This window comes from Terrapene carolina, unplaced genomic scaffold (genome assembly GCF_002925995.2).
Source record: "Terrapene carolina triunguis isolate 2854851 unplaced genomic scaffold, T_m_triunguis-2.0 Scaffold93, whole genome shotgun sequence".
Lineage (NCBI taxonomy): Eukaryota > Metazoa > Chordata > Testudines > Emydidae > Terrapene > Terrapene triunguis.
Window position 1 is genome coordinate 3798278 of NW_020664444.1, and position 27429 is coordinate 3825706.

Below are 27429 nucleotides of genomic sequence, written 5' to 3' on the forward strand. Positions count from 1 at the left end.
AAGTGATCCATCCCATCGCCCATTTCCAACTTCTGGCAAACAGAGGCTAGGGACAACATCCCTGCCGATCCTGGCTAATAGCCATTGATGGACCTATCCTGCATGAACTTATCTAGGTCTTTTTTGAACCCTGTTATAGTTTTGGCCTTCACAACATCCTCTGGCAAGGAGTTCCACAGGTTGACTGTGCATTGTGTGAAAAAACAGATAACAGCCAGCTGCACAATTCACATGCAGATTCTCAACCCCTCAAAACCTAAGGGTGTCTGGGCCTGCAGTTTTGGCTCAGGCTATAAACCAGCAGGTCCTCCTTGCCCCCCTCCATTCTCCGTCACGTGGGAGATGATCAGATCCTGCTCCCTGAGCTTTCCCTGCTCTTCCTGCTCAATCAATCTCCACTGCTCCCTGCTCCAACCACGGCCCTACCTACCTTGACTCTGAGCATCAGCCTTAAAGTCTATTGCAGCCTGCCTCATTCGCTTTCACTTGCACGTATTGCCCAGATAGCAATCTCCTTTGTGGAGCACCCCGTTGTCACAGCGCGATGGGAACGCCACCACACAAAACAGAAATATGCTGCGTTGAAAGAAAATCCCCAGCAATCATAATTCTCGCTCTGCACTGGCAACAGCTGTCATCTCAGCATTTGTAAAGATCTGTTCATAAATAATGTAAAGTTGTTGGTTGCCTTCGGAAATACCAGCAGCATTTAAAAAACAGGCCCTGACAAAAATAATGTGAGCCTGGACAGCATGAATAATTGAGAACATCTGATTTCACAGGATTATTTTGCTGGCAGGTCAGCGGATAGCGCGGTGTGTCTAGCATCTCACTCTACTGTCTTACTCAGTCCTTCCAGGAATAACAACCTGGATTTCTCCTTCATGCTATTAACTGTCTAATCAATACTCCTGGAGTTTTAGCATGTTACGAACTGTCTGCTTAAAATGAGGCATGCCTGCTCAGTGTATAATATGCCCAGTGCACAAGTCTGTAAGCAAGCTGTCGTGAACTTTTAGAGCCATAGCCATTCAGCCCTGGTATGTGGGCAGTGAAATGACGACTCCCTCCAGCACCTGAGAAATGCGACAGAGCATGCTGGAGTGTATTATTACTGGACTGTAAAAGGGCCTCTGGTCAAATCCAGCCCAACATGCAGGTATAGGGCTGATCCAGCATCAACAGAAAGCTTCCCAATGGGCACTGGACTGGAATGTTCGAAGCTAAAGGGTAAAATTTTCAGACGTGCCAAAGTGACTTGGGAGCCCGAGGCTTATGCTACTAAGTACCTAAGTCACTTCTGAAGATTTAGGTTCCTAAGTCACTTAGGTGTTTCTGGAAATTTTGCCCAAGATCATTTAAAAAAATGCACTGATTTACTTTCAATTCCAGTGGCAATGTGTTTTTTTTTTTTAACAAATAAACCTCCCCTGCAGCCTTTGTGAGCCAGACATGGCACCATAATGATAGCGCATGAGAACGGGTCTGAATATCTCGCTATACGCCAAAGGGACATTGACTGATGATGAATGTATCGCTGTCCGAGGGGAAAGGGATCCAAAAGAAGTAAATTCCATTTTTAAAACCCTTCCAGTTTCAATCATCTCAGGATGTGGCCAGTAACGCTGGGGAGGAGATTTGTGTTTTTAAAATATACAAGTTTTCACCTGAAACTGTCCCCCCAAAATAGGTAGATAATAATAACAATTCAGGGCTATTTTCACCATTTGGTTAATGAGTTCTGACCAGCTTGGCCTCCTAATTACAGCTTGAATTCCTCAAGAACCTGCCTGCACAGGGACAGCTGCTTAGCACCTCACCTTTATGATTATTATTTGCTACGGTAGCACCTCTCTATCTATCTATCTATCGCGTTACCAGAATATCTGAGCACCTCACAACCTTTAACATATTTATCCTCACGCCCCCCCGGGAGGGAGATATTATTATCCCCATAGTACACATAGGAGAGAGACTAAGGCTCAGATCCTCAAAGGTATTTAAGGATCCAAAGTCCCACTGAAATCAGTGGCAGTTACATGCCTAAATACCTTTGAGGATCTGGGCCTAAGTGATTTGTACACTTAGAAACTGTGGTGGATCAGTCAGGCCCCAAATGAATTCAGGCCCTCCCTGGGGTAGGTGCTGTATATTCAGACAGTAAGAGTCAGTCACGAGCCGGCACAGCTTACAGTCTCACAGATAAGAGGGGAAATGCCCAGGACCACCCAGCAATCCAGTGAGAGAGTCAGGAATGGAACCCAGTCCTCCTGACCCCCAGTGCAGTGTCCTATCCACTAGACCACACTGCCTCTCCACTTACAAGTACTAAATTAACGCCCAAGGCTCCCCAAGGATGATGGGGCTGCGAGACAGCACAATCCTCCCGGGAGAACCCGCACCGGCCTCCTCCCACTGACACTCTTGCCACATCTGGCTGCAAACCTGGGGCGCGCAGAGTGGAGGGGCTGGAGGCATGGCCGAGTTCTGGGGGAAAGGGGTTGTGCTCTGCTCTGAAATCCACTCGCTTTCCACCAGGAGTGCCTGGTCATGGAGCCTCTAGGCCTTGGCGCCGTGGAGCTCAAGTTCAGCCCCACAGCGAATCCAGAGCTCTGCCATGAGCCCCAGCTTCCGGAGCAGAGACGCTCAGGAGTGACTTGCAAGCAACCAGAAGGAGCGAGCTGACTGAACGCTGCTTGCAGCTGCTACCACCCCTCAGATGGCGCGGATGGCGTGGCCTTGGTGGGCCTCAAGCCAGTACCCAGAATACCCCAGTGCCCTCCTCACTGAAACCACCTGCCCGACTGGCACTAATTGGCATCCATGTTGGCCAGGCGTGGCCGATGAGCATGTTGTTATCATTTAGGATTTATATCCAGTGCCATCAGCGAGCAGGGTGCTGTACAGAGAAAAAAGACGCTGGGTGCCATTCTGTGCCATCCCCTTGGGTTTAGCACTGGTGAAAGGGGCTGGATCGATGGCCGAGACGACTGGAGGCCTTCATTTTCCCACAAACCAGGGACAGCAAGGACAGAGGCAGGGCAAGCTTCCCCCCACACCATCCACTGCCCCAGGGCCTGTTCTGCCTGCAAAGGGGAGAGGGGATCAGGATTCATGGCCTGGATTGTAATCTCCTCAGGGAGTTCATGCCTGCCACAGTCCCTGCACACTGCTGGCCATGAGAGCAGGCCAAGAACGAACAGGGCCATAGAGTCCAGTTCACCCCACACACACACACACACACACACACACACACACCAGTTTGAAGGGCTTTCTCCAAGTCACGGCTGAGCGTGCACATTGCTGGCCAGGCAGCACCCATTCTGCAGGACTTCACCTTCCAGGGCTGGCAACCTCTGCAAAATCCAACGTATGGAAGAACAGGCTGCCTGTGTTAAAGCAGATGGCAAGCACCAGCCCTAACATAGGTGACCAGCACCTTCTCAGCCAATTCCCGGCAGTCTCGCTGCTGCCCTCCGTGCTAGTCCTTTCACATGGATGGATGGTTTATGGAGACAATCAGGCACAGATGAGGCTACTCTCCAACATCATCCATTCAGCTCCTCTCTTCCTATCTGTGTCAAGATTCCGTACGTGACTGTGTACCCTCGGGGTTACCTTGTGCAGGGATGTGCACTGAGCATCAGCAGTGAAGGACAGGGAGACTGCAGTTGTGTTTCAGGCATCAGAAGTGACATTCCCTGCATGCCAGCTCAGTCTGCAATCGCCCAGGAATCCAAGCCGTCCCTGGGTGTTGCTCATTTCATGCTAGGGAATGCGGACAGCGCCTTATTAGGGGCACTTGCAGTTTCCTCTCATATGGTTAAAAAAAACAAATTCAAGTGTAGGCATCTGAAAGCTATGCTCCAAAAGCAGAGCTGCCTGAAATGTTCTCATCAAAACCTTTTTTTTTCCCCAACCAAAACCAAAATTCTTCACAGAAAAACTTCATTTGGGTTGAAAACGTACACTGAAATTCGAGGTAAAACAGTTCAGGGTTTGGTAAAACGTTTTACCAAAAAAATCATTTTTGAAAATCAACATTTTTTTCATTTTCCAGCTACTGGTTGAAAAAGTTTTTGAAAAAAACAAACCCCACCATCACATGATTAAAAACAAACAAACAAACAAACAAAAATCTGACCAAAAACAACTGGCCTTTCCCAAGCAGCTCAATCCAACAGCCACTTTGCCCACAGTGTTCATCAGAGAATTATCACAACCATGTGGAGAAAAAAATAAAAAGTCTGAGATTTTCCAACCTGCCTGGTGATTATCAAGTGTCCAGCCTGAGACACCATATAGGCCCTGGTTTCCAGAGAACGGATGCTCAACACTTTCTGGTTGGGTACCCGAAATCACTAGTGATTTTGGAAAAATAGTGGCCTAAATTCTCCGCACTTCTGGCTTTCAGAGTGCACCCCACTGTGCACAACTGTAAACTCCTGGGGGCATGGACGGTCTGTCCTTTGGTTTATTGGGCAGTGCCAAGCACCCTGCTTGTGTCTGGCACAAATAATAGCTACCCTAATTAATATAATACCCATCATCTTGGGAGAGGCCCTGCCCACATCACAGAGAGCTTCCATATCCCAAATGGCCATGCTGCCAGTGCAATAGCCAAGGTAAAAAGAACCCTGGGGTACTTAGCCCATGGATGTGTCTGCTGGGTGAATTAGCACGTATCCAGCACATGCATTCTTCTACACGGCTTTTGCATCCTCCACGTGCTTTCACACACATTCATTGGCCCTGGGTCCCTTAGCTGCTTAGGTATTATCCCCAATTTCCAGATGGGGAAATGGAAACAGAGGGGGACAAAGTTTGCTGTCAGTGGTGCAATTCAACCACATGCAGAGAGCCAGTACAAAGCCTGTGATCTCTGCACAGGGGTGAACTTTGTCCCGTAGCCCCACTCTGCAGATTTTTGCTGAGGTTAAATTACTCACCCAAGGCTACAGTGGCACTGGTCACAGAGGTGGGATTCGAGCCCAGGGGCTCCTGGCTTCCAGTCTTGTGCTCAGGTTGCTCACCCTCGACTCTGAATATTCAGTTTTAGTAACAACAGGCACGCAGCGGTGAGATGCTGAGCGCCTCTGGAGTCCTGCCTAGCGCAGATCTGATTGCAGACCCCATTCGTTTATTTCCCCGCATTAAACTGTGCTCCACATGAATGGCCGGGGGTGGGAGTCGGGAGATTTTTCTTCCCTGTTCGTGTCCCATGAGACACACACTTCAGAGGAGCTATCCACTCCTGTTCTGGAGCCCACTTATCCTTCCAAGATCCATGCACAGAGGGCAACCTCCAGGCTTGGCTATGCCCACCCCGTGTAAGGAAGCCATCTGCCTCTGTAGCACCAGCCCCTCCCATTCCAGGCTTCGTGGAGAGGTGCAGGGAGGGATTGGACTAGGCAGCAGATGGGGACACCTGGACCATGCCCCCGCCCCAGTTCTGTGTAGAAGCTAATGACAGCTAATTTCCCCGTGGCCTTTCCCCGCAGAGTGGGATTTGCATACAGGATGTGTCTCCATAGCAGCTGGGAGGTAGAAATACACGCGCTGGCCGTGATTGTGCTAGTGAGCTCTAACAGCAGCATGGCCATGCAGGAGGTGGCTTGAGCCGGCCACGCGAGCGCAGTGCTGTCTGAGGTACGCCCTCGGGCAGCGAGCCTGAGCCGCTCCGGCCAGGCTGCTATTTGTTAGTTTGATCAGAGCCAGCATGTGCACGTCTCCCCCAGATGGCAATGACTCCTCCCAGTGGGGCAAGCGGTGGTGGGGAAAGTGCTGGCAGGTGTGGCTCTTTCCTTCCCTCCTGGGAGCTAGAAGGAGGCAGGGAGCCTTAGGGAGCCGAATCCCCCAGGATCTGCAGGGTTTCAGGCCATGTTCATCCTGTGGGGCTGGGGCCAACCCAGGAGCTCCCAATGGAACAGGCTGGGGAACGCGCCGCAAAAGACTCTTTCCCTCCACCACCCCAGCAGCCTCCTCTCATGAGAGGGGACGATCGTACATGGACAACCATGCATTTAGGACATTCCTGCTTTGCATATACAGGGCCTGATCCTGAGAATTTTGCCTGTCTCAGGGCTGCCGGATGAGGCCCAGATTATATTATATTAGTGGAGAGAGACAAAATTTGTCTGCAGGGATTAAGTTTAAAGCTAAATTCTGTCTACAAAGACATGTGTCCCACCCTACAATCTCCTTGTGAGCCCTAGGCGTGCATGTAAATGCAGGGTTTAGACCTGGTACCTTTGCTATTATTAACTGATATATTCATCGCTCAGGTGCCCATCCCCATAGTATCAAGGCTCTGCTACAAAGATCAAAACGTGCACCATTTGTCCTTCAGGAGCCGTGAGTGTGGGGCTGCCTCCATGCATTTTTTGAGATCACAAAAAAGAACTAGTCCAGATTATACTAGTAAGGCCTAGAATATTTCATTAAGAAAACCACCTCTCAGTTGCTGGCTCAGTTATGTGAACACCACCAAAGAGGCCGAGGTGAGTAGACTCTGCATTTTGGGCCTATTCCCATCACTGATTTTGTGTGTAAATCTTGCCTTACACTTCGATTGGAAGCTCTTTGGGGCATGGACTCTCTCTTTGTTCTTTGTTCGTACAGCGCCTAGCGCTGGTCCATGATTAGGGCACCCAGGCGCTGCCTTAATACAAATAATAAATTATTTAATCATAACAATAACAACGGAAAGTGTGCCTGTGATGCTTGAGCCTGGAGTGGGGGTTTTTTTTAGTCCCATCCTAAAACTCTTCCCTTGCTGAAGACTTGACTCAGCAAGGAGCTGAGCGCTTCTTGTAAGGTGCTGAGCTCCCTCGATCACGTTCGGACAACACCAGATAGGAGGTATGCAGCAAGACTGGGCCTTGGTAGGGATGCCACAGCACAGTTATCTCATGGGCCCAATCCTGCAAAGGATAAAATTCACCCCTTGCATAGGCCCAACACAATGGGCACTGGCCGTGGGGCCTATGTACCATTTCAGTTCCACTTAATCCCTGGTCTTAAGAGGGGCATTGTGCTGACACGCTGCACAGAGGTGATTTCACTCTTGGTGAGGTGCTGAGTGCCCTGAACTCAGACCCTTGGTGGATTGGGCCCCCGTTACTCTCCTATTCCTCTTTACTGTTGCCATTTCTAGGGAAGTTCCCACCCCAGAATGGCTCAAGAGCATTTACAGGCAGGATGTGGAGCCTCAGAGATACTTTATGCGCTGCAAGATCTTTCAAGAGGGTCCATGGCTAAGCCTACAAAGCAAAGATTTGACTCCAGACTCTGGCACAGAAGAGGCTGCTAGCTGATGCTGATGGCAATATGTTTAAGGGCATGTCTAACCGACTAATCAGCTCATGAAAGGTGCACATTGATGAACACATGACCAATTCTTGCTAAATTTATGTTTTGTTATATGGCAACGATGTTGGCAAAAACTGATTGTCCATTCAAAGTTCCTAATCTAGTAACGCAATTTGAGCACATGTCAAGCAGACTGCATTTCCAACTAGTGCTGGCAGGAAAAAGGGAATTTAGTAACAGTTTAAGCTCAGACACAAGGGAACTTCTGTATAATTCAATTACCAAGAAGTTATATTTAAGTTATGTAAAGTTCTGCATGTAATCTACAAAACAAGGAAGTACAGAATTAATACAGAAAATCCAGAGTTCCTAAACCAAACAGTCACGTAGACCAGAAAAAATCCAGAAGTTAATATTCCACTAATAATATTTAACATAAGTATGGGGTTAAATGCTCAACTGATGTAAACTAGGATTGCTGGAAACAGAACCCAGAACTTCTGAGTTGCAGTAGAATATCATAAGCACAAGATCATCCTTACCCTCCCCCCGTCTCTGATTTAAAAAGCAAGGAGCCAGTGGTGGCCTTGGAGACAATGGGCGCAATTTAACAGCTTGCTGAATTGGGCCAGACTCTCCTCTGTTGTCACTGTCTCATAGGAGGTGCCCAGCCCACTTCGTAGGATGGGGCTGGCCAGACCACCTTAAGGATCTAGCTAAAGGCTGATCTGGGTGGCACGCCATCTGCAAGGATCTTTGTGGGATTTGCCATGACGATAATGACCCCAAGTGATCAGTCCAATCTGCTCAGCTTCAGTAGCACTCTTTGAATGACCAAGACTTACTCGGGTGAGTAAAGGTTTGCAGGATCCAGCCCGAATCACTTGCAACAATTTTGTTTCCGAATGTTGTACAAAACAAACCACCACCCAGTCAAAATGAGGAACCTTCCACTCCTGGCCTCCCGCAGCTTCCCCTGAAGCCAAATTTCTGTCTGCGTGATACTCCCTAGGAAGGGAGGACGTGGACAGCACATCCCAGCAGATCGCTTAAGTACAGTGACAAGAATAACACTGGCACTGTATTCTCCTTGTTTTGCTGCCCATCTGTTCTACTACCAGGCATGGGGTTTTTTTTCCTACTAGACACATCTTGTACCAGGAGCACAAATAGAAGCCAGCTCTGGCCCTATTCTCCTTCTGGCAAAACAAAACAAACTTGAGCTAGGAATAAAGGGAAAGACAGCAACTTCTGTCATTCCAAGCATCATCAGCTTTCCTTAATACAGCGAAACCAGTACAGAGATCTCTTCATTAGGGCCACAGTTCAGCAAAGCACTTCAGCACATGCTTCACTGCTTTGCTGAGTAGGGAGGGTTTGCTATAACCGGGCGTAGGCAACCTACTGTCAGAAGAGGCCACCCAAAGGCACTTCTCAGAAACTATAGAGACCGTTACAATGCTACTCCACCTCTGTTAAGCAACTGATTTTGGCCTGTCCCCTGTCTGGTTGCTTAAGACAGGTTTCACTCTCAACAGTGTAGAGGGGGTTGCAAAAAAACCCAAAACAAGCAAATTCACTGCAAAGGAGAGGTTTTCTATATGGAACCCGACAGCATAAACTAGAAATTAACTTTTATTAAGAAAATAAAAACAAATGGGACCAACTATTTAAGGGTAGCTCTCAAGAGTCACACGGCAGATCCTCCCCTGGTTTAAATCAACAGGCTCCAAAGAGGTTGATGGTGCATTGCTGTGGAACCTCCATCATTAGCAGTTTTTAAGCACAGGTTGGACAAACACTTGTCAGGGCTGGTCTAGGTTTACTTGGGCCTTCCTCAATGCAGGGGGCTGGACTTGATGACCTCTCGAGGTCCCTTCCAGCCCGGTATCTCTATGATTCACACCAGATGAGCATCTGGCCCGCCAATATATTTTTTTTAAATATCCAATTCCTTATCTGTGTTACTAATCAACTTAGGCCCTGCTCTTGCATTGAGATTCACTCTGGCAGGCCCTGGAGCCTAAGTGAAGCCTATGTGGTTCCATGCAAGCATGGTCATTCAAAGCACCCTGGGGAGCCGGATCAGGACCTTAGGTTATAAATAATTTCAAAAATTATATTTCCCCCTAGACTATTTCTGTTTTCATAGCTATCTCATAGAGCTGGAAGGGACCCTGAAAGGTCATTGAGTCCAGCCCCCTGCTGTCACTAGCAGGACCAAGTACTGATTTTGCCCCAGATCCCTAAGTGGGGGACTGAACTCACAACCCTGGGTTTAGCAAGCCAATGCTCAAACCACTGAGCTATCCCCCCCATGTCTCACAGGCCAATTAGTTTCATTTTCCACTTACGATCAGTTTCGTTTTCTGGTTCACAGTGCATAGAGAAGGCAGAATTTGATTTTTTTTTATCATTTCAATGAATAATATTGATGTTTATTTTTAAGCCTTTTGTAGATTTTTATCTATTTAAATTTTCACAGTTGCAGGAAATTATGCGGAATCAGAGAATGGGGTGGGGTCAGAGTGATTATTTAAGGACAGTAGACACTGAGATTCAGAAAGTTAAAGCTTTATAACCATTAAAACACAAACTGCCAGTATCATATGTCAAAATACACAAAGTAAACTACCTTAGATCAAATTCTAATAAGTTCTCAAGCAGCATTTTTCTTACTTTGCATGTACTATCTGTACATTTTGATTATTACGAATGGAAATATTTTTTCACTGGTTTGTGTGCACACAGTGCAATCAATGTTTATCAACATTGACCGACAACAACTGAATCCTTCCAAGCCTACACTTGCACTAGTGCAATGTGACTGTGTTTGGGAATTTCCAACCTTAGCAGGAGGGGAAAACCCTTTACTGAAATTCAAGAGAATTTGTCAAAATCTTTCTATCCAGACTAGGTTTGTTAAATCTTACTTTAAACATCAAACATAAATGTATGTCTACATTAAATTGAAGGTGTCCCATTTTCGACTATACAACAATTTTAAAATGTCTATATTAATAATAGGACAGATGTAAAAGAAAGGAGCAGGTGACCGCATGAACTCCTGTTGACTCCCAAGTTCATTTCACTCCATAAAAAACAAGTGTTGTCATATCTTGACTCACAAACTGCATCAGCTGTGAGTGAAGAGACAAATGAGGAACGGTTTCATGGGGCTTTCCAGTTATGACAGCCAGAAAGTTCTGCGTATGCCAGGAGCCTTTTGTTCTTCAGAAATTAATGCTATAGTATATTTAAAGAATTCATTTTCATTCTGTCTGGAACTGTAAACTTCACTGGGGATTTCTGAGCTGGTCAACAGTCATCAGTAAGGCCCTCAAATGTCAGACGAAGGGCTCACTCCTGCAGCCCATGTGTAACTCTGTACTGCTAGAATCCCACTAGGCCCTGCCTGCTCCCAGTGAAACCAGCAATGAAACTCCCATTGATTTCAGTGCTGCAGGATCACGGCCTGAAGTGGGACATACATAATGCGCAGGTCTTGCATTGCTCTGCTGCACCCAAGAAGGCTTCCACTGACTTCAGTGAAACGACTCCGATGAGAGAGGCAAGCAGAACTGGGCTCGAATATTGGCTGAACAGTAAAATGACTCTCCTGCTCCCCTCTGTGTCCCCACCCAAAAATATCCAACAAGCCACACTGCATCTGATAGCCAACCCTTTGGTGTCAGGGCAATTCCACACTGGAGGAGATTGAGCTGGGCAGTTGGAAGGGACTGAATCATGGAGGAGTGGTCCAATTACTTTAACTGCATGCTTAAAAATATATAGGAACACGTATTTTAAGGGGTATAAAGAGAAGGAATCACCCCTAGTAAACAACAGATAAACTCTGCTCTTCCTCCTACTTAGATTACAAGTCCTTTGTGGGCAAGGACAGTCTTTTTGCTCTGGGTTTGTACAGCACCTAGCACACCTGGGGGTCCTGGTCCATGATTGGGGGTCCTAAATGCTACTGCAGTGGAAATAATAAATAATCACAATAATATTCTATGCCAGGATAGCTGCATTTCATACCCCAAATCCAGCAATCTGGGGTATGACTGCAGCAAAAATGGCTGAAACGAGCTGGAAGGCAAGAACTGCCTTTTGTCTTCTCAATGTACCCTTCACGCAACGCCTGGGCTTACAAGGTCTGCAAACAATGTTTTAAAAATGTAAGGTACAGTGAATGTGCTTTCTTGAGGCTGTAGGATGCAATAATGTTACGGAATTTGACGGCTGCCCACACACAAGTGGACAGGCATTCAGGAGGAAAACTGACCCAACAAATGCAGCAGGCTAACTCATCAGGACATGCGAGGCCACAAGGAAATTTGTCCGTCTGCACAGGAGTCTTGTTGACTGAAACACGGCTTTAAGCCAGTTCAAGCTGATTTGATTGAAGCACACTTCAGCTGGCCACTGTGAGCAAGACCCAAATGTGTACCAGCCGTTACCCCAAGCCTACAAGCTGATCCGTGTAGGTGCAGGGTTCCCTGCAGAGATCAGCTTGCAGAATCAGGGCCTATATTTGGAAAATGTGGCCTGCAGCATTTTTCAATGAACTCATGCAGGTGTTTGGAGCTTCATCCAAAGACCACTGAAGTGAGCTGAAAGATGCCCTTAGACTTCAATGGGCTTTGGATCAGGCCCTTGACCCTGCAAACAACTTATGCTTGGGCTTAAATTTAAGCACTTGAATAGATTCAAAGTAAATGGGGAGACTCACAGGCTTAGAATTAATCTGATGTGTAAATGCTAGCAGTTTCAGGCCCTTCCTTCTCACTTTGGGACAGATCCCTTGTGGTTTAAAATTTCCCAAAGATTCCTGTTTGATCAATCAGCCACTGAACATGCGCAGGAACTTTTTCTGAGCTGTTTTTTAATGCCATATTCTGTATTCTGTTCCTGTTTCCCAACTGTAGTACCCAAGTCTTCCATGCTGGATCCAGGTGACGCATCATAAGCATCTATGAAGATGTCACTGCCACGCACTGTGTCAATCAAGTGCAAAAGAACCGATCTACAACCGGCCTTGACGTTTCGTGCCGGCAATCGGCCTCCATTTTCGTCCACGCAGCATCACATTCGGATGCTTTCTCAAAGCACCGGAGAATGGGTTACGGCTCTGACCCAGCAAAGCCCTTAAGCATGTCACTTCAATGGTTTTACTCATGGGCTTATGGAAAGGTGATACGTTGACTGCTCTGGACACTGAAGGCCTCCATCCACAGGACAGGTTGAGCCAGGGCAACCGCAGTGCAAGCTTCCCCTATACACCACTGTACCTCACCCTGAACCTAAAAGGACCCTCCCTGCCTTTAAATCAGAAAAAGGGGTCCACCGCCATCTCAACCCCTGGCCTCTCTGCTGAGGCTCCCATCAAGGGGACCGCATTAGAGGTGCTTATTGTGATGTGGGCTTTTGGCTAAGGTCTTTTAGGAGAAGGCCTGAGGCGCCCAATTCACCAAAGCGCCGTCAGCACAGGCTCGCAGGTCTCAGCACATAAAACCTAAGCACAATGAGGCAAGTTATGGGTGGAGTGTCGGCCTTAACCCTTGTATCTCCTGGCATAATCCATTTAAGCAAAGCTCTTTACGTAGCTTTCCATATTGCTGCCCACGGAACACCAACGATCAAAGCCACCCTAGAGCAGGCGTCCGGAGAACATATTCAGTCTGGTGCTTTCGGCAAGGCAATAGGAATTTCAAATAAAAAATAGCCAGCCAGCAAACCATTATATCATTTTGCATTAACATAGGGATCTAGGTAGGGACAGATCATGAAGTATAGAAGAAAAAAATGTCTTCTGACCACTGATTTCTACAGGCTTTTCCTCAACATCCTACCATTCGTTTAAGCATCAGAAAAGACAGAGACCATGAAAAACGACCCATCTACAGTTGCAAAATAAAGCCCTAAAAATACCTTCCTTTTTACAGAGAGGAGGCAGAGACTTCCACTGCCCTGGGCAAACAGAAGTGATCTTTCCACTCTGCAAATACTGTCATCATAAATACAAAAATCAGCCTTGGTGACTACTGCTCCTGTCATTTTGACTGGGGTTTCGGGAGGAATGACAACACAGACGGGTCAGGGAAAAAAAAGGGTTAGCCGTTTCCCCCTCACGCCCTTCCTGATCGCTGTCCCCATTTCCCCTCCCTCTTGCTGAGCAAAAAGAAAGAAAAAGAAAAGAAAGCAAACAGCCGAGGCCACCACCAATGACAAGGAAAAACAAAGCCATGCATGCCAGGGATTGCTCATTAACACTCCAGCAGCCCCTTTTTGCACTGCGAGCTTGCAAGGCTGGAGGGTGCCAGAGAAAACGAGGAGGAAGGGGGCGATGTCTCCACGGGGGGGGGGGGGGGGGGGGAAATAAATAAATGACCATTTAAAACGACGCCGCTCTGCCTTACCCAGGACACTATCCTGAGAATGGTCTGAGGCTGCTTGAGGAAATCCACAGGGTCAACGGCCCCCCCGGCCCGGCCCGCTCCAAAGGAGGCTCCTTCCATCTTCCCCAGGCGCTGGGCTGCTGGCTGGAGCTTCGCCTCCTGGCTGTGCAGCGGAGACCCAGCCGGCGCGTGCGAGCAGGGAGTGGGGGAGGCTCGCGCCACCGCCTGCCCAGGTGCCCGTGTCTCGCGTCTCGCGCGCAGCCCTTGCCGCGGCTGGTGCAGCCAGAGCCTGCCTCTCTGCCGCTGACCCCTGTGCCTTGCCGCATGGGCTCGCCTGGTGTCGTGTGCGTGTTAGGGAGTGGGCGGTACCATGGAGGGCGGGGGGGGGGGGAGGAAGTCTGGGTGGACATACAGGTGCATCCTTCTCTTCGTCGTTGCACCCGGATCTGTTTCGGTTTTTATTCCCACCTTTATTTCCTTATTGCACCATCTCCAGCTTTGCTCGTTGCGTGGATTTCTGTTTATTAACTGGGTGCTTCAGGCTGCATGCCCTGCAAAGGGCCTGCTGTTTATCTGCCTCCCTTATTGCAATGGGGCTACTGCCTTGAGGGGGCTAGTTCAGGAGGTGCACAGGGCAAAATAGGGCAGCAATGCAGGGGGGAAAAGCAGCACCACCCCCTACCCACCCCCATCCCTCTGCAAATGTGCTTACTGATTTCTTCAAAGCTACCCCACCTTCTCACCCTCTTCCCACAGTGGCCCACACATGCAAAACTGCAGCTATACCAGAAGCCCAGCAGACCAAGCTTCTGTTCTCTGCCCTGTCAAGCAGCTCAGAGACAAGAGCCTCCCACAGAGCCACCAACAGACACCCCAGTGCAGTCGTCGGTGAGCTGGAAAGATGTGTGTGAGGAGCACTGACAGAGCCTGTGCTGGGAGGGGGCATTCCCCATCCTCCTTCCCATCCCAAGAGGTGAAAGGCTCCAACAAAAGAGGCCGGGACCCTTGGTTTATATCTAAGGGGAGTGGATGCAAAGCAGAAAAGGGTCACAGTGTCAGGCATGGACTAGTGTGACTGATCGCTAAGCTGGGTGCATTTGCTGGCTCTTGGGTCAGTGGAACCCCTCCTCCACACTGCAGGGATGGGTTCTAGTCACTAAACTGCTATATACCTGTTATCTGGCCTAAAAATAGGAAGTGAAGGGCCGCTGGGCTGTAGCGTGTGTTTTCCTCCTGCAGGAAATGAGAAACTGCCTTTTGCCAGCCACAGACTCTGTTAGGCTGGGGACGTCTCTTCCCCTTCCCCCTGCTATTCCTCTCCCCTCCCCTACTAAAGGAGGAAGAAGAAAAAAGAAATCAGGTACAGGTCCTGTGGAGGGAAAACCCCATTGATTCCAAAGGGAGTCTCCCCCCCGGCAGGATCATGTCCTTATTTAGTTTTTCTTACACGATGATGACGATTTCGGTTCCATAGATACTGATGCCATGACAACTCTGACATCATCCTTTGGCTCAGGCCAGAAGCAGCAGGAAAAGTAACCAAGAGGAATCCACCTGCACACTTTTGACCTGAACAGGCGTATGGTCAGGAGCTCCTGGGTTCTGATCCTGGGCAATCCACATCACCTCTCTGTACCTCAATTTCCCCATCAGTGAAATGTGGATAATATTACTGACCTACCTCACATGGTGCATGTATGAGTGATACGCTTTGAGATCCTTGTGTACAAAATGCTATCATAGTGCAAAGCGTTACCCATGTTCTATGCTATCCCTGCCAAACCAGCCTGGCCTTTGGGTTGGTCAATATCCTCCTTCTGGCAGATGGAGTCAGAAAGATTTCACTTTTCAATCTCATTCTGATGCCATTCACTTTTTCTTGATTGCAGGTGAGTCATCGTCTCTCCAGATCTATTTCTGACACCCAGCGGGAAGGGCAGGACTCAGCCTTTCGTTCCTCAATGGCACCAGCACAGTGAAAATCACATTTGAGTATGTAAAAAATAAATGGCTATTCAGGGAATGCCGGGCTAGCACCTAACGCCTGTGCTTCAGCTGTGTGGCTCACTGGACGGGTGCAAAATATTCAACAAGGTGTCTAAAGGTGTCAGAGCTGCAGACTGGGCTGGCAGAATATTTATTTTCAGTGTCACCGGGGGGAGGGGGGATGTTCAAAGGGGCCCAAGTGACTTAGGAGCACAAGGCTTTCCATGGGATGTGTGCTCCTAAATCACTTGAGTGCTTTTGAAAATCCCCATCCCTAAACGATAAACCCAGAGACATTTATGTGTGTAGGGCCTGATCCTGCTTCATTTGGAGTCATGGGCAAACTCCCATTGACTTTCATGGGGAAAGGATCAGGTCCATAGAGACCTCAAGAAGTAAAAGGCAAAGATCCAGAGCGAGTGGCAAAGGCTCAAAGGGAGGAGGAAGAAGACAGCTCAGGAAGATTGGCTGGGTACTCTGAAGCCTTTTGTTTCTAGGACACAGACCAGATTGGTCGTGGTCAAAAATTGCAACTGACTTCAGTGGGAATTGACAACACTCAGCACTTGACAGGACTGAGCCCTCTGTGAGCTGAACTGGCGCGTCTCAGTATAATCCTTACTGTAGCTTACCTGCCTACAATGTACCATTGAAAAGCCAAAGTTTTTCCTCTCTGCCTAACCCCACCACTCCCACACACTGGTGCGATTTGTAAAATAAAACCCTTTATTGTTTGATGTGCGTAACCAATAACGCGTCTAACACGCACACAGATTCAAAGATGAAGACGTAGACCTAAATACACATTTTAATCGACACCTGAGAGGTGGTGACTCATCAGTCAATCAGAAAGCATACCTAATCATTGTGCACTAGAAGTAAAAACACTCAAAATAAAAACCATCTGAGGGTTCGAGCCTGGGCACCGGGCGGGACAATGTGAGATTGTGGAGGTGTGTCAGCAGGTCCATAGTTAAGGTTGCATTCAGCTCTGTAGTGAAAGTGGTTGAGAACAGCCAGGCAGGTGGGAGCTACAGTGTACACACTGCTAGTTATGCAGAAATGTGGTATTATTATTGTTACAAGTATTATTGTTACACTGCCTTTCTCCTTTTGCCCCTATCTGTCACCACAAAACTTACTATGTGCAATGAGAAAACAAGGAAATTCACAATCAAAACTCCACACCCTGAGTGACAATGAAGGTTGCTGGCCTATAGCTAATACCATCCACACAAGCATTCAGAACAGAGGAATGAACAGTTACGCAAATAAACTCCAAGCAGAAATCTCAGACATACTACATGCTCCTCCCAGCATGCAATCCCGATACTCCCGACACCACTGCTCAATCCAACAGCAAACCAAAGTCACAACCTTCCCACCCACCCAGTGGTGGCCTTTATGGGTCACATGTAGAATGTGTTGCCTTTTTAGAAATAGTTGAGGATATATGGGTTGTATGGATGGGTATGTCTACACTGCAATTAAAAACTCGTGGCTGGCCTGTGACAGCTGACGTGGGATCACAGGGCTGGGACTAAGGGGCTGTTTCATTGTGGTGTAGATGTTTGGGCTCAGGCTGGAGCCGGCTCCAGGACACTGCGAGGTGGGAGGGTCCCAGAGCTCAGGCTACAGCCCAAGCCTGAACGTCTACACTGCAATTTAAACAGCCCCTTAGCCCGAGCCCGAGTCCACTGGCACAGGCTAGCCGCGGGTGGCTAACTGCAGTGTAGACATCCCCTCTGTGTTTATGGGATGTGTTGTGTGTTTATATGATCTATTGTACACATGTGTTTATGGGATGTGTTGTGTGTTTGTGATGTATTGTACATGTGTTTATGGGATGTGTTGTATGTATGTGTGTGCCAGGCTGTTCACCCCACACCAACCCTGAAGGGGTTAAATTGGTGCAGCTAGGACCAATTAACTTTATTGGCTGCACCTGGTGGAGAGTCTGGCTTAATTGAAAATGACTAATGGCTGATAAAGCCCCTCTGGGAGAGAAGCTGGCTAAGGTCTAAAGCCAGGAAGTTTGAAGAAGAAAGAGGCTGCAGTGTAGAAGCTGATAGTCACTCTCTGGGCTTGAGAGGGAAAAGAAGGAAACCAGGCTGCGGGGGAGAGAAGCCCTTGGTTCCTGGCCCTGAGGGAAGGGTTTACCTAGAAGGGTGGAGAAGAAAGCCTGTAGGAGGTGGACTAGGAAGCAGCCCAGGGAAAGAGCAGCAAGGTTAGAGATTGTGCAGACGCTGACTGCTGATTTTAAGGTCCCAGGGCTGGAACCTGGAATAGTTGGCAGGCCTGGGTTCCTCTACCAGTCACTGAGAAGTGGCACAGGATTGTGGGAGATGCTAACCAGACAGCTGGTCCAGAGAGACTTAGATACTCCGGAGGGGTGGGATGGGGGGGGCTGTATAATGACCTAGCTGGAGGGCTGAGTCCTGAGGAGAGAGAGGCTGCGAGGTGAGCGAATGACGGAAGGGGGCGCCATACCCGATGAGAGCTGATTCCCCAGATGCAGCCATAAGGAGATGACTCAGGAGTGAGTATATACTGTGACAATGTGTTTATGTGATATATTGTACACATGTGTTTATGGGTGTGTGCCTGTAGCAGAAACTACTCTTCTTTGGACACTGTGCAAAGTACCCATTTCTTTATTTATCTGTACCAGAGATCACATACTTTCTAAGTTTTCACACTCTCCACTGAGGACGGGAAAATCAATGCATTTAGTTAGTCATTAATTAGAGAATACTAAAGTGAGTTGTGAATAGGATAATATTTGCATTTAGTGCTGTGCTGATGGTTTAAGAGACATGCTCATGGGTGTAGGTCAGAGGTAAGGTTGCAGTTTTTGTTTGGAGTTAGACTAGGGAGCTGTGTTTGCAATATCGGAATGTGTGCTGGAAGATTGAGATTTCTGCCTGGAGGTTGCTTTCTGGTGATGTAACTGTTCATGATTTTGCTGTTTTACATTTGTTAGCAACTTATATGTTCACACAACGTAGCTCTTTGTTTATGAATGTACACTTATGATCCGCTACCCTAGGTGTAGTGATGCAAGTGGTCATGAATGGGTAAGATCAATACTAGAGTAGCTTTTAACATGAACCAAAAAATTCCCCCAAATGACACTGTGCCCTGATAGTTAACTTTGTACCTGTATATTATAAATTAATCTTTCTAAGGATGCATCTTCACCTTGGCAGTCCCTGTTCTAACTGTTGCTGTATGATCAGTGTTCCACTGACACAGCAGTAACCGCTTTGCATAAGACAAGGCTGTGAACAGATACTTTCTCAGTCTCAGAACAATGGATGATACTAAAATGTGGCAGGATTCATTGTGCAGAGAGGCAGCTTGGTCCAGTGAATAGGGTACTGGACTGCGAGTCAGGAGACGTGGTCATTGTTCCTGGCTCTGTGTAACTTTGGGCAAGTCATTTCACCTCTGTACCGCATTTCCCCTTAGGGTGACCAGATGTCCCAATTTTATAGGGACAGTCCCAATTTTGGGGTCTTTTTCTTATATAGGCTCCTATTACCCCCCACCCCCTGTCCCGATTTTTCACATTTGCTGTCTGGTCACCTTATTTCTCCTCCACACTCTGTCTTGTCTATTTAGATTACAAGCATTTTGGGTCAGGAATAGTCTCTTACTATGTATTTGTACAGTGCCCAGCACAATGGGGCCATAATTTTGGCAGGATCCTCTAGGCACTACTGGCATTAATTTCAGGACAAATAAATGTCCAGACCAAATTAAGTTTGGAGTCTTTGGAGCATGACCAAAGCACATAAATTAAGTTCCGCAGAAAGATCCCAGATCTGTGGCTTGTCGCTTTTCGCTCAAGTCTCATCTGTCTAACTTCTGCAGAGTCCAGTACATCCTGTGCAACAGTTTATCATGTAGCGGCTTTAGCTTTCCTTCCCTGCTGGTTTTATGCTCATAATGCAGAACCGCTACCCATTGTAAACTGTACTTGTTATCCCATTTAATTTCATGTTGCTGAAAACCAGTATCAGGGTATACATGGCCAACCAACAACAGATAAGCTGGGGGCATGTCTGAAATGTCAGGCAGAAATCCAGCCCCTTCCCTATGTTGTAATATTGCACGACTGGACGGGGGTCTATTTGCCTCTGAAGCATGCAGGATAAGTCTCTGTTGGAGACAGGGTAGCAGACTGGCTAGCTCACTGTCCTGCTCCAGCATGACAGGTCCCGTGTTCCTTCATGGCAGACCAGGATGGCTTCTTTAGAACCAGAGTGTACTAGGTAAATACTCCACAAAAGCCCTGTGATATGTGTTTACACTGTGCAGATGGAATTCCCTCCCCCCAGAGAAGGGGCACAAATCATTTGCACAGCCCACTGCGCCGCTTCTATGTAGGGTTATGGCCAGTAGATCCTTGCAGACCGACCACGTTTTCATCACTGAGTTGACCCACCCCCAACAGCCCTCCATGTTTCTTGCAGCTAGAGTTTCCACAGGGCCCAGCTTCACAGTCCACAGGAAGCTGTGGAGTTCCAGCTCCCCGTTGCAGGGCAGGAGTGGAGCAAGCGCTGTAGGATTGCATCAGTTCTGTTGTATCTGTTTGCTTTTCCTAGAATGCACAGCATTGCCAAACCATAGTGTTCAAAAACCAGGAGCTAGACTGCCCCCCACCCCCCCAAATCATGAGCCTTGAAGAAAAAAGGTGAGATTCTTTTTAATTTGGTTTTTATTTCTGAGCTGTCAGAATGTGCTTGTCACATTTTCAAACTTATCTACAGACACAAGGTGCCTAATAATTTACCTCTCTTAAAAGATAACAACTAAGACGCTTACCTAATCACATGACTCCTGGAGCTGGGGCTTTAAGAAAAAACACCAAGACTCGTGATAAAATTATGAGAGTTGGTAACACTGAATACATTGTGGTGGGAGATGAGACAGGTCTCCCCCTCCACCCCCAAGATGGAGATGAAATGACTGCCTAGGAAGACTGCCTTCTGTGGAAAGGGATCTGGAGGTCATAGTGGATCAGAAGCTAAATATGAGTCAACAGTGTAACGGTGTTGCAAAAAAGCAAACATCATTCTGGGGTGTATTAACAGGAGTGTTGTAAGCAAGACACGAGAAGTAATTCTTCCACTTTACTCCACGCTGATATGGCCTCAACTAGAGTATTGTGTCCAGTTCTGGGCACCACATTTCAGGAAAGATGTGGACAAATTGGAGAAAGTCCAGAGGCCAGCAACAAAAAAGATTAAAGGTCTAGAAAACATGACCTATGAGGGAAGATTGAAAAACACTGGAGAAGACGACGACTGAGAGGGGACATAATAACAGTTTTCAAGTACAGAAAAGGTTGTTACAAGGAGGAGGGGAAAAAATTGTCTCCTCCTTAACCTCTGAGGATAGGACAAGAAGCAATGGGCTTAAATTGCAGCAAGGGAGGTTTAGTTTGGACATTAGGAAAAACTTCCTAACTGTCAGGGTGGTTAAGCCCTGGAATAAATTGCCTAGGGAGGTTGTGAAATCTCCATCATTGGAGGTTTGTCTACCCTGCTCTTAAAATCACTTGTCAGGGATGACCTAGATAATACTTAGTTCTGCCATGAGTGCAGGGGACTGGACTAGATGACCTCTCGAGTTCTATGATTCTATGATTGGAGCCTTAACAGCCTGCACACCCACAGTGCTCTAAGACCTGATTTGTTTTTGGGCATGAGCCCAGCACCTGGAGTTACTGCTTTGAAAGTAAGATATGGGAAGGAAATGTCAACATTAACCCCAGAGACTTGACTAATTAATCTTTCAGTTGGCCTGATGCAGATTTTCACGGCTGCAGTAAACTAAACTTCGAGCATGGGATAAAACACTCAGCAGCAACTGTTTTGCACTGAGATAAAATTCTTTGAGAGAGGAAAAGACATTGTAAAACGCATTCTTAGGCCTGATAGGAGTATAAACGAGACCAATTGTTCTAAAGAGCCTGGTGCTGCGAATCTTTCACTCATTTCTTAGAGGGTTTTAGACATTCAGAAGGCTACATGTATATAATACAAGACATTGATTATGTAATTACTGCAGGCCTCCCAAGCCCCTACTGGGGGCGGGTATACACTTGTTCTTGTCAATCCATAATTTATTCTTCTATCATTAAGAATTGCAGTTGTTTCTTTTTTATTGATGGGTGCCCAATACGCGCTCATGTCCATTGGGTGAATTCTGCTCCTAGCTATCCTTATGTAGCTTTCAGTGAAGTAGTTACTCCTGTGTCACTGAGGGGCTGGTCTACACTAGAAAATTAATCAACCCAGGTATGTTGCTCCAGGGTGTGAAAAAGCCACACCCCGGAGTGACGTAGTTAAGCTGACCTAAGTCCCCATGTAGACAGTGCGAGGTTGACAGAAATTCTTCCCTTGACCTTGCCACCACCTCTCAGAGGTGGATTTACTACAGTGACCGGAGAACCCCTCCCATCGCTGTAGTACATGTCGCCACTGAAGGACTACCATGGCCCAGCTGCTGCGCTGCAGGTGTGCCGCCGTAGCGTTCAGTCTAGACACAGCCCGAGAAGGAGATCTGCCCCTTCATCACTCAGGTCTTGTCTACATGCAGAAGTTATAGGATAGTTTATATCCCTATACTGCAATGATTGTGTCCATTCACACTGCTGTGCATACACGGGTCACTGGGGTAAGCTCCATTGCTTTTGAAGCAGTTTTCACATTAGGCAGCACTGTTTGATAGACATGTGCTGCACACTGAGGAGGTATCCCAGGGTACCCAGTGCTGCCTTTAGGCTCTAAGCATTCTGGAAAAATGTTGTGGCAGATTATGAGATACCACCCAGAGGAACTGTGAGACTTGGTTTAAACTCACTTGATCCCTCCTGCTGTACCCCAGAAATCATCTGGCTCTTGTTGGCCGACACCAACACCTGGAGATGTTCAGATATCCATGTCATGGGGGCCTTGGGCGTTAGCAAAGCTGCCACATTGAAATTCTCCTGTATATTAATATAATCCATTTAGCTCCTGGAGTGTGGGATCTTGCTCCCATTGACGTCAATAACCAAACTCCCGCTGACTCTCATGGTCAGGCCCATAATGACGCCCTGATCTCCTCTCATGCTGCTTTTTAGGCTATGTCTATACTACGGACCTTACAGTGGCACAGCTGTAAAGTCTCCCATGTAGCCGCTCTTTAACGGCAGGAGAGAGCTCTCCTGCCGGCATAATTAACCCCCCCCCCCAATGAGTGACATTAGCGATGTCGACAGGAGAGTCCCACCCACTTAGCGCTGTCCACTCCAGCACTTGGAAACGTATGTCAGACAGGGGGCTGTTTTTTCACACCCCTGGCTGACAAAAGTGCTAGTGTAGAGAAAGCCGTAGAATGGCTTGTCCATGCAGTGTAAAGGGCATCATCCCTAAAGACCAGATTTAGCACTGATTTCACTGGGCACAGGATCAGGCCCATATGAAGTATGGCAGCAGGCAACATAAGCCAATGTAACCAAATGCATTGGGGGCCTCGACCTCTTCCCTGCACCAGAGTTGCAGTGGACGATGTTTTTTCTCTGTCCCTGCTCTTGCTCGAGATTAACCCAATCTATGGCCACATCCGCTTCGTTGAAAGCCTAAAAACAAATTACCGACGTGAAACTCTTCAGCCCTGATGGCAATGAATTTACAGTGAAACCGATTCAGATCGGCACTCGGAATAAGTTAAGAGTAAGAACTTTTCAGATGCTTGGCCCCTGCAAGCCAATGGGCCAGATTTCATCCCTGGTATAAAGTCCAGTGACTTCAGCTAAACCACATCAAGCTGAATTTGACCTGGTCTGTTCAAGCAGATGGGAATGGTGATACAGCATGTTCTCTGTTTATTACTGGACTGGCACATGCAATTGCAATGCTTTGCCCTTTAGCAAATATAAACATGTTGTTGTTTATGATCATGCTGCTCTGAAATGCTTTGCTTGGCACCCACCAGCGTCTGAATAAAATTGCCTCATACAATTAGCCTCTGGGAAGATAGAAAAGAGCTAATGGAAATCTTTTCAAGGAGTGTGTGGGAATCCATGATGCACAGTACCAGAGCTAATGGATTAGTCCACTGACAATACCGGAGCACGCTGTTATTCTAGAACTACATAGCGTCTTCCATTCTGGAGCATCCCAAAGTTACCTTAGGGCTACTTATATAATGTTCACTCATCCACTGCTGAAATGCAGCCACCTCTGAGGTGGAATTCAGCAGCCATTTAATAAGCAGAAAACACACGATGATATTTTTGTAAAAGGAGGGGAAGTGGAGAGTAACTTCTCTAATGGAAACTGCCAGGGGAATCTTGGTTCATTGCATTCTGCATCCCTAAGACGCTATTTGCATTAGACAAATGGGTTCACAAAACCCCAAGACTGGCCAAAAAAATCCCAGAGGATTTTATAATAACCACGGGAGGGGGGGAGTTCTGGGGGTGCAATCCAATCCAGTGAACATGGTGTTTGTTCCTTCACTAAAGGTTTCAGAGCACAACACATTTTTGGGGGAGTTCCAAATATTGGATTTTCCAAACCTTTAATCTAGCCTGGCATGAGGCCAGGGCTGAATGTTGGTAGGTCAAGAAAGAGCTCAGATTCATCCGATTCATGGTGAAGTAAGGGAAAGAGGATCCCTAGCTGAACTCCATACACTCCAATGGATCTAGGGCAGCAAGTCACATTCTGTGGAGAGCCAGACCAAACAGTTGCTTTTTGCACTAGTCACCTGCTATCTGTTCAGTACTCCAGCGAAGCAGGGATGGTAATGAGAACAGAGATGGACAGCTACAAAGACAAGGGGCAGATTCATGGTAGCCTGAGCGGTGATCTGACATGTGTATCTACTACAGCTCTCATCTGAGCTACAGTGAACCATTAGGAACCCTTGCAAGAGGAGCACTTGCAGTTCGTTTGGTTTTGTATTCCTCTGTTGCCTGAGAATACAAGAGCTGTCAGGCGAGGTCTGCAAAAACCTAGAAATGGGTGATGAGGATGGGATCTGCAGTTACATCTTGAAAATGGGGAATGGCTTTTTGTGTTTTAAATGATCATGCACTGTGAATACTAAAGGAATCCCTGGAGTTCAGAGGAAAATTGCAGCTTGACAAAAAAACTTGTGGAGCCTACTTGTATTACAATAGCACATACTAAGTTCAGGACCCCACTGCGCTAGGTGCTGTACATACTCAGAGAGAATCACAGTCCCACTCCCCAAAAGCTTATAATCTAAACAGGAAAGGCAGGGAGAATTTCCCCCATGTTACAGATGGGGAACTAAGGCCAGAGAGACTGACTTACCCAAAGTCACATAGGGAGTCTGACAGTGCTGGGAATTGAAGCAAGATCTCCTCAGTCCCAGCCCTTTTCCTTACCCCCAAGGCCAACCTTCTCCACTACTTTGCACCTTGTATTGTCATTTAAACTTGTCCAAAGTGAGCGTAAACCATACCCAGTCACAATTCTCCACTTATTTACAGCACTGGTAGCGTTTCACACCAGCTGTAAATGACAAAGGCAGAGAAAAGCTGGGTCCTGTCTAAACCTAAAAAGAACAGGAGTACTTGTGGCACCTTAGAGACTAACAAATTTGTTAGTCTCTAAGGTGCCACAAGTACTCCTGTTCTTTTTGCGGATACAGGCTAACACGGCTGCTACTCTGAAACCTGTCTAAACCTAGTTAAGAGTCAAAGGGGGAAGTGCTCACTGTCACGGTCCAGTGCTTGTGTTTTAGAAAATACAGCTCAGTGCTTTAACAAAAGAGAGAAACGCTCTGCAGGGGGCTGGGTGGAACGTCTGACTTGGTTTTTAAAGGGGGGTGGGGTTATTTAACATTGCCATTTGCTCTCTATCTCTTGCACCCATGCAAACTCAGAGGTTCTTCCACACAAAGCGAGCTGTGATCACTGCTCCTGGCTAAGAATGGTACACATCCTACTACGTTTGTTACCATCTCACCCACCTGTTATATCTGGTCTTTAGCCTGCAAGCTCTTAAGGCCAGGGACTAGCATTTTCTGTTTGTACAACACTCAGCACAGTCAGGCCTGGCTTGTTTGAGGTTTCTAGGTGCTACTGCAATATATATAAATATATATATTTAAAATAATAATGAACTTCCTTGTTCTTGTTGAGACCTCAGCACTGTTCGCTGGTGCAGAGACAGCAGAACAGTGAGTTGACCAATGACTCTTATTGTTCAGATGAGATCCTGGTTGCAGCACAGGGGCCGAATTCAGCCCTGGGCTAGGCTGTCTTCAGGAAAAGGTAGGAGACACTGATTGGAGAGGAATCAAGAGAGCCAGGAAACATGCTGATTCAATTGATCTCCTCTGCAGCCTCTGCCATTGGGTGAAGGATCTGTGAAGCAGACCATAACTTAAAGCTGCTCTCTGGCAGCAGGCCACTGAAGGGAGGAAGAAGCAGGGCAGCCCTTCCCCCAGGGGTGGGAGGAGCTGATACAACACACAAGGTAGGGACCATTAATGCCAACATTTATTTAGTCTGTAAATTCTTTGGGGCAGGGATTATCTAGGTAGTGTGGCATAGTTGCTAAAGCACTGAACTGGGACTCAAGAGACCTGGGGTCCATTCCGAACTCTGCCAATAGCCTGTTGAGTGACCCTGGGCAAGTCACCTCACCCCTCTCTGCCTCAGTTTCCCCATGGGTAAAGCGGTTTGAGAATGGATGCTAAAAGCTATTATTATTTTTAGTTGTCTTTACAGAATCTAGCACCATTTGCAATGCAGCAAAAAATAAATACACCCCAGAAAAATCCTTTAGCTGAGAAAATGATTATAAAATGAGCAGATGAGGCAAATGCTTTTAAAGTGGCTTTTCCATTTCCTTATTTGCCATAGGCTTGGGAGCAGTGGCTGGGTTCTTCAACATATTGGGAATAACTACTAGGAACACCAGGTAGAAAGCACGCTGGACATATTGTCTGGATCCTGGTGGGTGTTGCCTATGGTGCTGAGTGCAGATTTCAGCGACAGGCAGGGGAGTTCCCCCTCTCTCACTTCTCTCCATAAAAGGGAACAATGAAAGGAGCAGTGCACATGGCAGGTAACCACAGACCCAGGGTGAAAATCAACATGTCAAGTAACAAATGAGAAATTCCCTCCCACCATCCACAGAAAGGGGACAAGTAGCAGGCAGAAACCCAGGGGTGGCTTGGACAGTTTCTGCGGTGATCTAAAAGCATGAGAAAGAAATGGGGAAGTCAAGGAAATATATGCTCTGTTGCCCTCCAGTGGCTACTTGGTTGAAATGCAAAAGAACTCTTCTGCAGAGCTGATACAAACTTCAACATCACAGTGTAGCTGAGACCCTAAAGGGGGTTGGGGTGGGCAGTGCTGTAGGGGCAAGCGTGATCGTGTTTCATGCATGAGAAGAAAACTTGGCCCAACAGAGCTTTTACATGGATGGATGGATTGCTGTAACATCAAGGAAATGCAAACACCTGTGCCGACACAATGCACAGAAATAACACTTTGCGCTGACAGAGCATCTTTCAACATGGGGCACACAGCGAGGCAGTGGGCATCAGGAACAGAACCCAGGAGTCCCGCCTACCGGGCTCTGATCTAATCACTGCCACTCAGGTTGCAGGGTTTTCCACTGGAGAAGTCTTTCATGCAGCGTACCCATGAGGACTCCATTACAACTCTTGGTGCTGTAGAAGCTTCTGATTC

At 47.3% G+C, this 27429-nt stretch overlaps 1 protein-coding gene across 1 annotated transcript in view; it reads right to left on the reverse strand.

Annotated features, from left to right (window-relative positions):
- The window catches only part of SYNGR3 (synaptogyrin 3), a 35401-nt gene extending 21513 nt beyond the window's left edge, over window positions 1-13888 (reverse strand). The window contains exon 1 of the mRNA XM_024212474.3: window positions 13734-13888. Coding sequence (XP_024068242.1) covers window positions 13734-13832 — 99 coding nt within the window. The 5' untranslated portion in view covers window positions 13833-13888. The remainder of the gene's footprint in view (window positions 1-13733) is intronic.
- Between the last annotated feature and the right edge of the window lie 13541 nt (window positions 13889-27429).